Raw genomic sequence first — 16,069 nt, forward strand, 5'->3', positions numbered from 1 at the left:
TTCAGTCCTATATTTGTAGGGAGAGGAAAATGCATATTAATTTCATGGCCACAACCTCAGAGTTATAGTAAATGACGTGCACATATTGTTGGAGGGACCCACTTTGTGGTGCCCATGTTTGTACATCAGTATTTATGTATGTCGGTTTTCCATGATTATTTCCTCATATTTACAGAATGAAGAGACCTAAAGGCAGCATTTTGACTGAGGAAGACGAAAAGGAGTTTGGAGCCGAATTTGATAGCATTCCACCCAGCAAGAAAGCACAGGCCCTCCGTGACACACTGGAGAGGGAGAGAGATCACTCCATACCGTCCAACATCAATGACCTGTGGAGGAAATTCCAGGAGATGAACGAGACACAGAGTGACAGCAGCATGAACACATCGCGGATTGAGACCTTGACCAGTCTCCTGCAAAATCCAACAAAGCATGCTGTACAGAGGGTGCTGGATGACCGAACGTATCAGAAGGCTAAAGAGAGGCGGGTCATACAGGAGCTGGTGGATATGGAAAGTGGGAACCAGGAGAAGAAAAGAGAGAACCAGCCAAGAGAGGTGGAGACGCGAAGGATTGAGAAACAGAAGAAGCGGCAGACACTGAGTGAGGAGGAGATTAACGGGAGCTACGCAGAAATCCTGACAAAGCAGAAAAAGAGAGTGGAAACGGAGAAAAAGCAGAAGAACAAGGAGAATAAACTGAAGGGAAGCAAATCTCTACGGATTCAGGAGGTGAAGAAGTTAGGTGACAGTGCCGATACATTATACTCAATACCAGAAGACACAAGCTTCGAGTCAAGTAGAGGGGCATCCCCAAACGTGGTGACAGAATCGCAGAAAAAGGCCAAGAGACAACGACAGAAAAATGTGATTGATCCTCTGATGGTGAAACTCCGGGACAAGGTGGAGAAACAGAAGAACAAGATCGATGTGGAAAGGAGAAAGGAGATGAAGAGACTCGAGAAGCTGAAAAGGTTAGAGATGTTACTCGGTGCTAAGAAGAAAGGGAAGCTCTCTGACAAAGCCATCTTTGCTGAACTGGAGAATGTGTCCTCTACCTCAGTGCCTCAGTCAGATGACTCGACCACATTCCTGAATTCTGATTCTACTTTAATGGAGGATTCAGGAGATTCCAACGTGCCAGTGTTAGATTCTACGTCATCCAAAGACAGCAGCATAGAGCTACAGAGAACGCGGGTCCGGAAATCTAGAGACAACAGAGAGTTTCAGAAGTCCTCTTTATCAGCAGCTGCTGCTTTGGATGATTCAGAGTCGCAGAGTGATATTATTGTGGTCCGTAAACCAAGGACAAAGGAAAAGAAAGACAGGTTAAATGATGAAGCTGGTCATAGGTCAAGAGGTCATAAGAAAAATAGAGGCAGGGAGTCACCAAAACATAAATATCACGATACCGATCTGTCACCTTCCAGGGAGAAATTTCACTTGGAAACCTCCCCTGTTAGGACAAGGAAACTGAGGGACATTGGTACTATGTATCCCTCCCCAATAGTAGTAAGTCCGACAACGATGAGAAGGCGACCCAGGGAGGTGGCAATGAAATCTGAGGCTGTGCAGACTGTGGGAAGGACTGCTTCTCCGTCCTACAGTGAGACGAGGGTTATTCCTGTCCCGATGATGTCACCGGAGAGTCAGAGGAGGTCCCGAATTTCTCAGCCATTCCGAGGAGACAAGCACCACAGCATGCAGAGTTCGTCGCCAGAGTCTTCTCCAAACAGGTCAAACTTGTTCCCTCGATCGTATACCCCTCCCCGATCAAAGTCGCCCCCATCAAGGTCATCTATTCAGCAGAGAGTGAGACCAGCATCGTCTGGGTCACAGTCGGTGACTCCGCAGAGAAATAGGTCCACCTCACCCCCAAAGTCCCGGATGTTTGTCCCAGAGTCCGACTCAGAGTATGAGAAGTTCGTAATGAAGACACCACCCAAAAATAAAATGTTTACACCAGAGACTCCTGATGATGAATACACTGCCAAAATGAGAGACAGTCCTAGTAAGTCCATTACTGCTAAATATGAAACTGAAAGACATTCCTAGTAAGTCTATTGCTGTTAAATACGAAACTGAGATTCAGTCCTAATAAGTCCATCACTGCTATTAAAGTATGGTGAAAGAGCACAACAGTGTTAAATGTGTAAAACCTTAATGTAGGTCAAGCATGAAATGAAAGATTGCTGAGAAAATGTTAAAGTTATTTAACACCATCAAATAGAGAGATAACATTTAATTCAATACATATAATCAAAAAATGAACCTTGTGTGTTTGGCTAGTTTAATGCAGTTGTATGTTGTAGAAGGCTTAGCCTGGTACATTGCCATGGACAAGGAGGTGAAGCCTTGGAGAAAACCACTGAGAGAACAGCAGGCTCATGCTGTCAGAAAGGAACCGTGGAAGCCAAATAATGTCAGCTCTACACAGTGGAAGAACATGGTGAACTCGGACATCATGAACAAATCACGAGACACCAAGTTTGACCTGAACCCTGAGGGAGAGCTGATTGACAAGGAGAATTCGATGGATGATACCGAGGAGGATCTCTCCGACTCCAAACCCCTCAACAAAATGTCACTACAGGTAACAGAACCCACTACCCCCCAATAAAATGTCACTATAGGTTACAGAACCCATTAACCCCTCCAACAAAATGTCACTACAGGTAACAGAACTCAACAAAATGTCACTACAGGTAACAGAACCCACTACCCCCCCTCCCCCCCAACTATGTCACTACAGGTAACAGAACCCACTACCCCCCAACAAAATGTCACTAAAGGTAACAGATCCCGCTACCCCGCAACAGAAGGGTGCCCAAAGAAGCAGTACATTAAAAACTAATTCTCTTTATGAAACACGAAGCTGAACATGTTACAATTGGATATATACTTTTCATATCTATATTTAAAATTGCATTTATTTAGAGAAAAAGAAATCATCTTATATTTTTAGGAAGCCTTTAAACTCTACAAATCGAATACAATCTCCCATGTCCGTCAACGACAAAAGCGTGTAGCTTTCGCAGCAGAGGAACGTAGATTGGTGACTACCCTGGAGGCTGAAAGAGAACGATTGTTTGCAGAGCAGAGGAAGAAGGAAGCCAACCCAGATGCCCACCCTTACAGTGGTGTGTAGACCCCACAGTCTTAATAAAATTAGACGCCCACCCCTACAGTAGTATGTGTAGATGCCCCCAGTCACAGCAGTCTTAATAAAATTAGACGCCCACCCCTACAGTAGTATGTGTAGATGCCCCCAGTCACAGCAGTCTTGATAAAATTACACGCCCAATCACATCAGTCTTACTAAAATTACACGCCCAGTCACATCAGTCTTATTAAAATTACACGCCCACAGTAACATGTTTTAATAGATGCCCAGTCACAGCAGTCTTACTAAAATTACACGCCCACTGTCACATCCGTTTTACTGAAATTACACGCCCACAGTAACATCAGTCTTAATAGATGCCCACAGTCACATCAGTCTTAATAAAATTAGGCACACAATGTCACAGCAGGCTTAATAAAATTCTCCAGTGTATCTTGACATGCTGTACTGTGAAGACTTCTTAAAATGATCACATTTTCTAAAATACGTGGTCTGCTCATTTTCCAGCATTTTATCGATCTCCTGCTTTCTCTACGATTGTTGATTACCTTAATGATCTAGCACAGTTCTACCTTAATGATCTAGCACAGTTCTACCTTAATAATCTAGCACAGTTCTACCTTAATGATCTAGCACAGTTCTACCTTAATGATTTAGCACAATTCTACCTTAATGATCTAGCACTAGCACAGTTCTACCTTAATGATCTTGCACAGTTCTACCTTAGTGATCTCAGTTCTACCTTAATGATCTAGCACAGTTCTACCTTAATGATCTAGCACAGTTCTAACTTAATGATCTAGCACAGTTCTTCCTTAATGATCTAGTACAGTTCTTCCTTAATGATCTAGCACAGTTCTACCTTAATGATCTAGCACAGTTCTACCTTAATGATCTACAATGTAGCACAGTTCTACCTTAATGATCTAGCACAGTTCTACATTAATGATCTCAGTTCTACCTTAATGATCTAGCACAGTTCTACCTTAATGATTTAGCACAGTTCTACCTTAATGATCTAGCACAGTTCTACCTTAATGATCTAGCACAGTTCTACCTTAATGATTTAGCACAGTTCTACCTTAATGATCTAGCACTAGTACAGTTCTACCTTAATGATCTAGCACAGTTCTACCTTAGTGATCTCAGTTCTACCTTAATGATCTAGCACAGTTCTACCTTAATGATTTAGCACAGTTCTACCTTAATGATCTAGCACTAGCACAGTTCTACCTTAATGATCTAGCACAGTTCTTCCTTAATGATCTAGCACAGTTCTTCAGATGATCCTCGTTATGATTGCATGCTATCGTCCATAAATCAGTGTCTTATGTTTTTTATTTTGAAGAAAATCTCCATTTTCCAAAGAAAAGGTCCCTCACTAAACAAGAAATTAAAGATCGCACTGCAAAGTAAGTACAATTCTGTATACAGCTTCAGAGTCATGTGACCCAAATTAGTTTGCTTGCATAGACAAATGACTTGCTTAAGAAGAGAAAACTTAAGTTGATTGACCCAGCAGAGAAAACAAAGTTAATCAGCCATTTCAGCACTTTGTGATATCATTTTACACTGTAACCTCTCCGATACTCTAAATGTGGTAAAAGATAGAAAATAAATTCAATTAAATATTGTATATTAGGTCATACAAGAAACTTGCCGAGGTTGTCAATAAAAAGAAAGAAGTAAAACGACAAGAAGATTATGCTCTGAACAGATTAAAGGCCAAGGTGTTCAACAGGGTAAGCACAGCAGTTACCACTCGGAACACGGAATCATCGCGTTATTCTCGAGTAATCATTTGCATTCCAATTCTACTTGTTATTTCTTGTAGTAAAATGATCAACTGTTAGATGTAAAACCATTTTGTTTCTGATCTTTCAGAGAATACAGAGACATGCTTTGAAGAAGAGTTCAACTTTTCGATAAAATGGCAGCGATATACATGTAGTTATGGTCCTTGTGGGACTGTTGTCTGTGATACTGACCTCGGGGGAATCTCTCCATGATCTGATAGCTAGATATTTTATGTATGATGTTAGGGAGAGTCTTAGATGTTATAATTTGTGTAGGGAGTACTTCATCTGTAACCGTGTCATGTTGTCCAATGGTGACGGATATTAGTATGACAGCTACAGCAGTTGTCTGCTCTTGGATTGCATTTAGTGTGCCCCTGCTAGGATTTGCTAAAGACTTGATGTATCCGAGTCTTGTTGCACGTGCATGTTTATCTGGAGTATGGAATCGTATTTATTCAAAATATTTAAAATAAATGACTTCAATATTAGTTGTGAACATTTTGTTACTTCTTACAAGGCGGGAACTATTAATGCATGACTGTTTTAGCGACAGATTGCAGACTCTGGCCAAAGCAACAGTTTGGTCATAGTAATTCCTTCTGGAGACCAGAGTAGGCTTCATTTTTTTAAACAGAGATATATTGCTGGATCCAGTAATTGTTCTACCAAATAGTCTCCCACAGCTGCTTCATATTTGGATACTTTATTGAATAGATGTTTATAACAAACTAACAACTAAACTTTATCACAATCGGGATGACTTCAGCTTCTCCACTGTCAACTTCCCATTTTTAAGTAGCAATATTCCATCATCACCTGCATATAGTTACGTCTCTCAACTGATTAGATAGTCGAAAGCATGTTCTGCATATGATAATTATTGTAATTGGTTGTCGTTGTGCGCCGTCTGTTAACAAGTGAACATTTTTAACTTCTTGATAACTACCAGTCCAATTCTTTTCAAATTTGGTATGAAGCATCTTTGGTACACAGGGGACATAAATTGTAAATTTTAGGACTCCAGCACCCCTGGGGCCCTAGGGGAGGGGCAAACACTGCCCAATTGTCAAAAATCTTCTCAAGAACTGCACGTGCAAGAAAAACTAAATGCTTAGTGTTGTAGAACAGGAAGGCCTCTACCAAAATTGTAAATTTCATGATCCCCAGGGTAGGGGTTCTGACCCCAGGGCAGGGCCAAACTTGTTATATTATTGTTTATGTGTAAAACACAGAAACTAAATAGATATTTAGAAAGAACAGGTAGTCCTTTACCAAAATTGTAAATTTGATGATCCCAGGGGGTAGGGGTTTTGGTATCAGGGTGGGGCCAAAGTGGTCAGTTATTGAATGTGTGAACAATAGACATTTTTAACTTCTTGATAACTATCATTCCAATTCTTTTCATATTTGGTATGAAGCATCTTTGGAACAAGGGGGACGTAAATTTTAGGATTCCTGCATTCTTGGAGGCTGGGCAAAAACTGCCCAAAATTGACCAATTTTCAAGTCTTCTCAAGAAACGCACACGTGTAAGAAAAACTAAATGCATGGTGATGAAAAGCAGGAAGGTCTCTACCAAAATTGTAAATTTCATGATTCCTGGAGTAGAGGTTCTGACCCCAGGGTGGGTCCAAACTTGTTATAGTGTTTATGTGTAAAACACTTAAATAGAAAGAATAGGTAGTCCTTTATCAAAATTGTAAATTTGATGATCCCAGGGGTAAGGGTTTTGGTATCAGGGTGGGGCCAAAATGGTCAGTTATTAAATGTGTGAGCAATAGACACCCCGGGGCCTTGGCAAATACTGCCCAAAATTTACCAATTTTCAAGAACCACACGTTTAAGAAAAACTAAATGCATTAAGATGTAAAGCAGGGAGGCTTCTATCAAAATTGTAAATTGCATGATCCCCGGGGTAGGTATTTTGATCCCAGGGTGGATCCAAAGTTAGTATATAGTGTTTAAGTGCAGTTTGCTGATACTGTTTAAAATCTAACTGCATACTAAGGAATAGCAGAAAAAGATGTACAAAAAATGGTGAATTTCACAACCCAGGGTTTTGACTCTAGGATGGGTCCAAATTAGTCATATCTTTTAATGTTAATACACCTATTACATTATGTGAAGCCTTTCATCAGTGTATGCACTTATGAGGGCATTGAAGTTGTAAGAACACATCTTGTTTTATACTTTTGCTGGATGTTAAAATTTACCTTAGATATTCAGAACAGGAAATTTTGTTTAGATTTCATAGCCCTTGGGACTAGTAATACGTTTTCACTAGTACTCAGGTGACTGATAAGGCCTGTAGGCCTCTTGTTTATATCTGAGGAAAGCTACCGACAAACAAGTTGATGTTATAGTGGTTTCAACAGTCGCACATGAAGTCAGCAGTTTGCAAATTCTATGGTCATTAGAATGATCTAATTTACCAATACAACCCGTCATCGGGTGTTGCTGTTTGATGCATTTCACTCCAATTGTTAGACCATTTTTTACATACTGATTTTGACAACAGATTATTCCATTTACTTGATCAAGATAAAAGGCTCCCTGCAAGTGTGACCAGTCTACAGGGGATGCTTACTCCTAGGCACCTGATCCCACCTCTGGTTTGTCCAGGGGTCTGTGTTTCTCTGATCCCACCTCTGGTGTATCCAGGGGTCTGTGTTTGTCTGATCCCACCCCTGGTGTGTCCAGGGGTCCGTGTTTGTCTGATCCCACCTCTGGTGTATCCAGGGGTCCATGTTTGTCTGATCCCACCTCTGGTGTATCCAGGGGTCCGTGTTTGTCTGATCCCACCTCTGGTTTGTCCAGGGGTCTGTGTTTCTCTGATCCCACCTCTGGTGTGTCCAGGGGTCCGTGTTTGTCTGATCCCACCTCTGGTGTATCCAGGGGTCCATGTTTGTCTGATCCCACCTCTGGTGTATCCAGGGGTCCATGTTTGTCTGATCCCACCTCTGGTGTATCCAGGGGTCCGTGTTTGTCTGATCCCACCCCTGGTGTGTCCAGGGGTCCGTGTTTGTCTGATCCCACCTCTGGTGTGTCCAGGGGTCCGTGTTTGTCTGATCCCACCTCTGGTGTGTCCAGGGGTCCGTGTTTGTCTGATCCCACCTCTGGTGTGTCCAGGGGTCGGTGTTTTCCTACTCTTAATTTTGTTTTCTTTATTGGATCAGCGTTTCTTATTTTCTCTTTTTCATTCTGTCGATTAGTAATTCCTTCTGAACACAAGATTAGGCCTTCTGGAGATAAGATCATGCTTCATAATACCCCATTCTCAGCCAGTAGGTGTGCATACAGAATGTTTTATGGAGATAAGATCATGTTTCATTATATCCCATTCTCAGCCAGTAGGTGAGCATACAGAATGAAATACAACATTTAAAACAGTGACAGCCTCAACAAAAGATTGCTTTTCTATGACAAAAAATGAATATACATGCACAACACAATACTTGATTGGTATTTTTATTTAACTATAACGTTCCCTATTTTTGGGAGCATGTGTAGTTTAGCCTATCATCTGTCCTCTGTTACTGGTCATCTGACATCAATACACACTGACAATGTAAAGGTACAACACACACTGACAGTAGTATTATGTATAGGTCATGTGACATCAATACACACTGACAATGTAAAGGTACAATACACACTGAGAGTAGTTCACTATTTGAGACAATGTGTACAGAATAAGAGGAAGATGACTTTGACCTTGGTCTCGGCACAAAATGAGTTTCAAGTTTATGCATACACATTTTTCTTTCCTGCAGTTGTCTCCAGCTCTCATTTCAAGTCGAGCTCCGTACATAGAAGCACACGTATAAAAGATGTCTCTACTGTCAGTCATCCCCAATGTCAAACTTCAGATTGACCGGGGACAGACAGACAGACGATGTCCTATTGCTGGCATTCAGGGGGTCAGGACAGATCGACCCCAGACTATCATCCATTCTGACGGGATGGGAGTACCCGCCTTCCTTCTTGGCCCGCCTGTTCTGGATGTCCTTCAAGATCCCCTTAGCCTCCTCTCTTTTCTACAATAAAAAGACTGCATGATGTGTCTGTTGAAACAATCACAAGTAATTCAAAGATGTGGGGAAAGAGATCAGAATTCACTTTTTCCTATCCATTCTGTCATCAGTACCAATTACATGAAATGCTGTGTTGGAAGTTTTCAGTTTGGCACACTATATACAGTCACACAGCTCAGAAATTTGTACAGAGAATTTCATTGCATGAACCAGCAATGTTCCTCAGTTCACTGAGCAGAAATCAAATGTGAAAACTGTATAAAAAAGTAAACCCCTTTTTTGTTACTGAAAACCAGTTTGTACTGGTGAACTTCAAAATAAAAATGCTGTCTGATTGAATGATTACTCTAGAGTAATCTAGACAGCATTTTATCTTTGTGTACAAAGCATTTTATTCTAAAATAAATGTTTATAGTTTGTTTGTATGATGAGGGTATGAAAACAAGCAATGAATGCATGGGGTAACTGTTATAATTGGCTCATACCCCCCACCCCACCCCACCCCACCCACCTCTATTCAAACAAACTTTACATTTTCTGTTTCCTACTTGTCTTCATATTGTGTAATTCAAATTGTTTCTTTGTGAAATAATAGATTTGTACTTCAAGTTCAATGGTCATATGACAAATGTATGTAATTTTTTATATTGAGAATTATACACAGAAACATCAAAGGTTATTACTTACAGACACGAGAAAATAGGGACATGTGTATTAGGTTTACAGTTTGATTGTCATTGATTATGGTTTTACGCTGTTTTGGTAATATCTCAGCCATTTTACAGCAGTTCATTAATTGAAATATGTTTGGTTGTGGGTGTTTGAATATTCCTGATGGCCCCCAGTGAGCTGTCAGGGAAACTCAAACACTCACAACCAAACATATTTCAATTAGTCGGTTTACAGTCTGTTTTCAAATGAAAAGAGAGGGCATTGAAGAGAAAACAATTCAGCACAGCTTCCTATACAAACCTGTATGTGCCAATGAAATCAATATTCAGGAATATGTGTACCAAGTTTGGATTGATGTTTTCCGCCACACTCAAAGATTTTTCAGTTATCTGGTGGCGCCCAGCTTTTATTGGTGGAAGAGAGAACCCAGATACAATGTACCTGGGAAGAGACCACTGACCCTCCGAAAGTAAACTGGGAAACTTTCTCACTTACCGGCACGAGTAGGATTCGAACCCGCGCTGACAGAGGTGAGAGGCCGTGTGATTTTGAGCGCGATGCTCTAACCACTCGGCCACGAAGGCTCCTCCGAGTTTGGAACATTTAATTTTGAATTTTTGAAGAAATTATAAACATCAACTTTGTATGCAAATGGAAGACCAACTAATAATTTTTGATATCGCTGACAGGCGAGCTAAACATGTTGACTGACCTCCGGGAACTCTGTACATTTCTGTGCAGCTGCGTACGCGTCGTCAAGATTGTTTCTCTGTAGGTGGTAGTTAGCCAAGTATTTATACGCCTGACTCTGGTCCTCTGCACTAAAGGTCTAAAAACAATGCAGATTTTATTACAACAGGCCAATGGAACAATGAAAGGGTTGAGCTACGTATCATCAGGCCCTGGGGAACATAAAGCTCGGACAAGCTCATGCTTCTTTTCTCTACGTGTTCCTTCTGTGAAAATGAGACTTAATTCAAAGGTAATCTCTAATAAGCTTTGGTCATCTGTGTGCATTTTGACATCATTTAAATGCTTGGGTATTGTTTCAAACGCAGAGCAACCTCTTTCACAAGATCAATATTTATACCAAAGATAACACATGCTGAAATATGAATTTTGTTCACAAAGTCATTGCACAATCTGTTTCTGCAGAAAGGAAATTGTTTGAAAATGTGCTCATTTCCAAACTAAAAAAAAATATCCATGAAATGTCCCATTATTATGACATTAAATAAGTCATATAAAAATTTCTTACAAGCATGTACACTCTTGAAAATAAAATAAAATTTGATAAAAAAAAAATTGAAAGTTGTTAGGCCCATATCACACATTATACAGTTACTGGATTCACAGACAAAAACAATTCATTATCATACAGTCTTTTCCAGAGATCAAATCAATGATATGTAGTTACTATCAAAGAATACAGATGTGATCTGGGTGGGTGTAAATGTAGTCCGGAACATGTCCTGCACTAAGTCTCAGACTAGATTTACACCCCCACCCCTCCCCCCATGATCCAATGAGAGATGTGCATGATACATGTGTATTGAACACATCCCTGATCTTCAAATATTTCCTCATCTCTTACTCTATACCACAGGCACTGGTTTCTGTAAATAAATTATGACGTCTGCATACTAATAATAACACAAAGTGCTTAGTGTGAAATGACACTGAATGATTCCCTCTGAGAATGTCGGCTTGTTGAGCTTCCAGGGAACATGTGATGCAAATGTATTAACTACCGTTCTCCTGTGCGATCATTCAACTAAAAAACCATGTATGGCATGACTGCATTCATTGCCTCTTATCTCCGAAAACTGCAACAAAACATGGTCTACAGCTCAATTTTCCGTTTTATACCACAAAGTGCTTTGTACTGATAACATGCAGAATGAATGTGCAATTTTGATTGGCTTATAAGCACACTATTCTAAAATTGAATTTGGAAATCTTTAGAATTATTTATAAAAAGATGAAGAGTCAGAGATGAACCAAAGATAACAGGCAAAAAGGATGGTTTTAATGGTGACCATTGACCATAATCGATCTTATTTGATATTATTTAGTTACTACATTAGGGAAAATACTACAAAAAAAAAGAGGGGGGAGGGGTGGGGGGCTCCATTCCCTTATTTTTTTTCATATCAGCACAGACTTATAAAATTAAAGATGCGGGGAGGGGAATCGCCCACCCTTTTAATTGACAATGAACATTACCTGTTATTTTCATATATGCAAATAAAGATTCATTGCGAGACTTGCCCCTCCACTATTTTTGATAGTACTACATAGTAGTGAATGAGTAGAACATACATGTTATGCCCTCTGGGCCCAAAATTGGAATAAAACTTATCTTATCTCTGTAAGCTTGAAAGTTATGAATTGAAGTCCTGTAGCAAAGAATGAATCCCCCAAGCCTGAGGGAAAATATTGAGACAGCAATGACGAACACTATAAATACCATACATTCTCAAAGGGTATCAATCAGTGTCATTTCAAGATAAGTACCCTGTGTTATTATCAGTATATAGACGTCATAACTTATTTACAGACACAAGTGCCTGTGCTCAAATACCATGGTCTAGGGATAGCAACTTCAAACATTTCCTCAACCCTGACTGTATACTTAGGTCTAAATTCATCAACTTCAAACATTTCCTCAATCCTGACTGTATACTTAGGTCTAAATTCATCAACTTCAAACATTTCCTCAACCCTGATTCCATACTCAGGTCTAAATTCATCAACTTCAAACATTTCCTCAACCCTGACTCTATACTTAGGTCTAAATTCATCAACTTCAAACATTTCCTCGACCCTGACTCTATACTTAGGTCTAAATACATCAACTTCAAACATTTCCTCAACCCTGATTCCATACTCAGGTCTAAATTCATCAACTTCAAACATTTCCTCGACCCTGACTCTATACTCAGGTCTAAATTCATCAACTTCAAACATTTCCTCAACCCTGACTCTATACTCAGGTCTAAATTCATCAACTTCAAACATTTCCTCAATCCTGACTGTATACTTAGGTCTAAATTCATCAACTTCAAACATTTCCTCAACCCTGATTCCATACTCAGGTCTAAATTCATCAACTTCAAACATTTCCTCAACCCTGACTCTATACTTAGGTCTAAATTCATCAACTTCAAACATTTCCTCGACCCTGACTCTATACTTAGGTCTAAATACATCAACTTCAAACATTTCCTCAACCCTGATTCCATACTCAGGTCTAAATTCATCAACTTCAAACATTTCCTCGACCCTGACTCTATACTTAGGTCTAAATTCATCAACTTCAAACATTTCCTCAACCCTGACTGTATACTTAGGTCTAAATTCATCAACTTCAAACATTTCCTCAACCCTGACTCCATACTTAGGTCTAAATTCATCAACTTCAAACATTTCCTCAACCCTGATTCCATACTCAGGTCTAAATTCATCAACTTCAAACATTTCCTCGACCCTGACTCTATACTCAGGTCTAAATTCATCAACTTCAAACATTTCCTCAACCCTGACTCTATACTCAGGTCTAAATTCATCAACTTCAAACATTTCCTCAACCCTGATTCCATACTCAGGTCTAAATTCATCAACTTCAAACATTTCCTCGACCCTGACTCTATACTCAGGTCTAAATTCATCAACTTCAAACATTTCCTCAACCCTGACTCTATACTCAGGTCTAAATTCATCAACTTCAAACATTTCCTCAACCCTGGCTCTATACTCAGGTCTAAATTCATCAACTTCAAACATTTCCTCGACCGTGACTCTATACTCATGCAGGTCTAGGGACATCAACTTTTACAATTAGATCAATTGCTCATGAAATCTAAAATGGGCACAACAAAAGACTTGAAAAAATCATGTGACCTACTGACCCCCATTCTGATGGCCTCATTGATGTATTCTGTGTACGCTGAAGCAGCCTGGTCCTCTTCATTAAGCCGTTCGTGTAATCTGAAATAATCCAGTATTTTATCTACAAATCTGAAATAATCCAGCATTTTGTCTACAGGAGTGAAAATTAAGCTGCTCATGTAATCTGAAATAATCCAGCATTTTATCAACAGGTGTAAAAATTAAGCTGCTCATGTAATCTGAAATAATCCAGCATTTTATCTACAGGAGTTAAATTTAATTCACTCATGTAATCTGAAATAATCCAGCATTTTACCTACAGAAGTAAAAATTAAGTCGCTCATGTAAATATCCCCTTTGTGACCTCATACAACAATCTCATATCTTGTATCTAAACAATTCTTACAATATGTATTATTGATTTCTTATTTGTTTTAATTACGTTAAGTAAGACACACTAACACACACAGAAGCTGACATTCGAATATTCACGTTACAAAATTCAACCATTCACAACACAAAACTTCTGTATTAGCCACAAGTTCTAAAAGTGTTTTGACCAATATGTATCATTCTACCATGGTCGGTGTGTTTGATTTTCAATATGTATCATTCTACCATGGTCGGTGTGTTTGATTTTCAATATGTATCAATCTACCATGGTCGGTGTACTTGATTTTCAATATGTATCATTCTACCATGGTCGGTGTGTTTGATTTTCAATATGCCCTTCTTTAACAGCAGCACTGGAACAATACATAATATGTCCATCACTAGTTTGATCAATGTGTTTGTTTTCTATGACATTCACCTGATCAAGATATAGGGCTCACGGCGGGTGTGACTGGTCGACAGGGGATGCTTACTCATCCTAGACACCTGATCCCACCTCTGGTGTGTCCAGGGGGGTCCGTGTTTCCCCAACTCTCTATTTTGTATTGCTTATAGGAGGTATGAGATTGATCACTGTTCATTATCTTCACCTTTCATTGATAAGCAAACATGGGAACAAGCCATGGATTGTAGAACTTGATTTAAGGTAGTATCAGTTATCACGAAGCTGTGACTTTTTTTTAACACTCTGGAGGATAAGAACTCCCTAGCTTTAAACCTACATGTATGAGAGAAGTTAGACGGACAAATGGGATAGATTCTCTATACTTCCTTAAACTGACTAGTCTATTTAAAGTCCAAAAACCTGTAATTTTTTCTCAGAAATTCCAGAAAATCTAAAGCTTTGCCATAAGCACATCTTTAATACTTAAACTAAACACTGTAACAAAAGATCCTAACTTGAAAACTGAGGGAGGAGTTTGACAGACAAATCACGTGCCCTCCATCTAACAGTAAATTTCAAATAAAGGGGCAAAACTCTGGCAAGAGGTCTAAATTGATTAAACCTGCAACATGATCTAGAGTGACCCACAGGGAAGCTACACAGCAAGTTTTCAGCTTGACATTGTGACAGAACCCTGAATGGATGGAAGTACAGACATCGCTCTAGTATAATACTTCCTGTCTAAAACCATTGTTGTATCAAGAGGTTTATTGGAAATTTTCTACCTTGACATCACAAGCATGGCTGTACATATCATAAAGAACTGTACAATGACATCACAAGCATGACTGTACATATCATAAAGCATCATGAGTACAGCTTTACATATCATAAAGAACTGTACATTGACATCACAAGTATGGCTGTACATATCATAAAGAACTGTACATTGACATCACAAGCATGGCTGTACATATCGTAAACAAATGTACATTGTACATAATTACAAACATCACCATCATAGGTAAGAAATACCGTGTAAGTGGAATTTTTAGTGAGACACAAATTCAGCGACTTTCCCATAAAAATGGGTACAGATATTTAGCGAGAGCTAATTTGAACAACTTTATAATTCCAAGAAAAATAACTATTACCCAAGATACAGAATAAATTGTAAGTGATATTCAATTTTAGCTATCTCAACGAATGCTGGACAACTCGCCCCCAAGACAACTTGTCCCCTCTTAGGACAATTCGCCCTCTCTCAGGACAAGTCGCCCCCTTTTCCTGAGACAACTCGCCCCCAATATTATATATAAATATATGGTCACATTTTATTTTTATTTTGTGTGTGTGTGTTATTTACACTTTTAACCCTATAAAGATACGTCTTTTTATTTCATACTTTAACACGAATGGTAAATTCTAATAGAATTATACACAGATTTAATTACTGCATTTCAGAAAAAGTTATATTTTTCATAAATCAATTGGCAAGGAAAATTATATTTACTGATCTTCAGGTAATTGATTAAATGTCTCCAATACTGAGAAAATTTGGGGGTGTGGGTGTGCTTTTTCTTTTATTGATATAGTATAAATAAGTGTAAAGGTGAAGCATGAATATTCTGATACATGTAATTATCTTTTAATGCGTTTCTCAACTAATTCCCGGTGAAAAATAATAAAATTTCCATTTTAGAAATTTTATAACGGCTTTGCTTTTAATTACTGATTCTTTTTACGCGGGGTGATTCTTTTTACGTGGCAAT

At 39.1% G+C, this 16,069-nt stretch overlaps 2 protein-coding genes across 8 annotated transcripts in view; one reads left to right on the forward strand and one right to left on the reverse strand.

Annotated features, from left to right (window-relative positions):
• LOC125657755 (uncharacterized) overlaps nucleotides 1–5,410 on the forward strand; it is a 30,384-nt gene extending 24,974 nt beyond the window's left edge. For all 7 annotated transcript variants that reach the window (XM_048888511.2, XM_056150417.1, XM_048888515.2 and 4 more), the window contains 6 exons: nucleotides 176–2,010; nucleotides 2,312–2,592; nucleotides 2,965–3,139; nucleotides 4,472–4,535; nucleotides 4,766–4,865; nucleotides 5,008–5,410. In XM_048888511.2, the coding sequence (XP_048744468.2) occupies nucleotides 176–2,010; nucleotides 2,312–2,592; nucleotides 2,965–3,139; nucleotides 4,472–4,535; nucleotides 4,766–4,865; nucleotides 5,008–5,052 (2,500 nt within the window). In that variant the 3' untranslated portion in view covers nucleotides 5,053–5,410. The remainder of the gene's footprint in view (nucleotides 1–175; nucleotides 2,011–2,311; nucleotides 2,593–2,964; nucleotides 3,140–4,471; nucleotides 4,536–4,765; nucleotides 4,866–5,007) is intronic.
• A 2,967-nt stretch (nucleotides 5,411–8,377) lies between these two features.
• LOC125657756 (cell division cycle protein 23 homolog) overlaps nucleotides 8,378–16,069 on the reverse strand; it is a 29,657-nt gene continuing 21,965 nt past the window's right edge. Inside the window, exons 12-14 of the mRNA XM_048888516.2 lie at nucleotides 13,540–13,618; nucleotides 10,341–10,457; nucleotides 8,378–8,959 (exon numbers count right to left, since the gene is read on the reverse strand). Coding sequence (XP_048744473.2) covers nucleotides 8,765–8,959; nucleotides 10,341–10,457; nucleotides 13,540–13,618 — 391 coding nt within the window. The 3' untranslated portion in view covers nucleotides 8,378–8,764. The remainder of the gene's footprint in view (nucleotides 8,960–10,340; nucleotides 10,458–13,539; nucleotides 13,619–16,069) is intronic.

The sequence above is a fragment of the Ostrea edulis genome, chromosome 9 (assembly GCF_947568905.1).
Source record: "Ostrea edulis chromosome 9, xbOstEdul1.1, whole genome shotgun sequence".
Taxonomy (NCBI): Eukaryota; Metazoa; Mollusca; class Bivalvia; order Ostreida; family Ostreidae; genus Ostrea; species Ostrea edulis.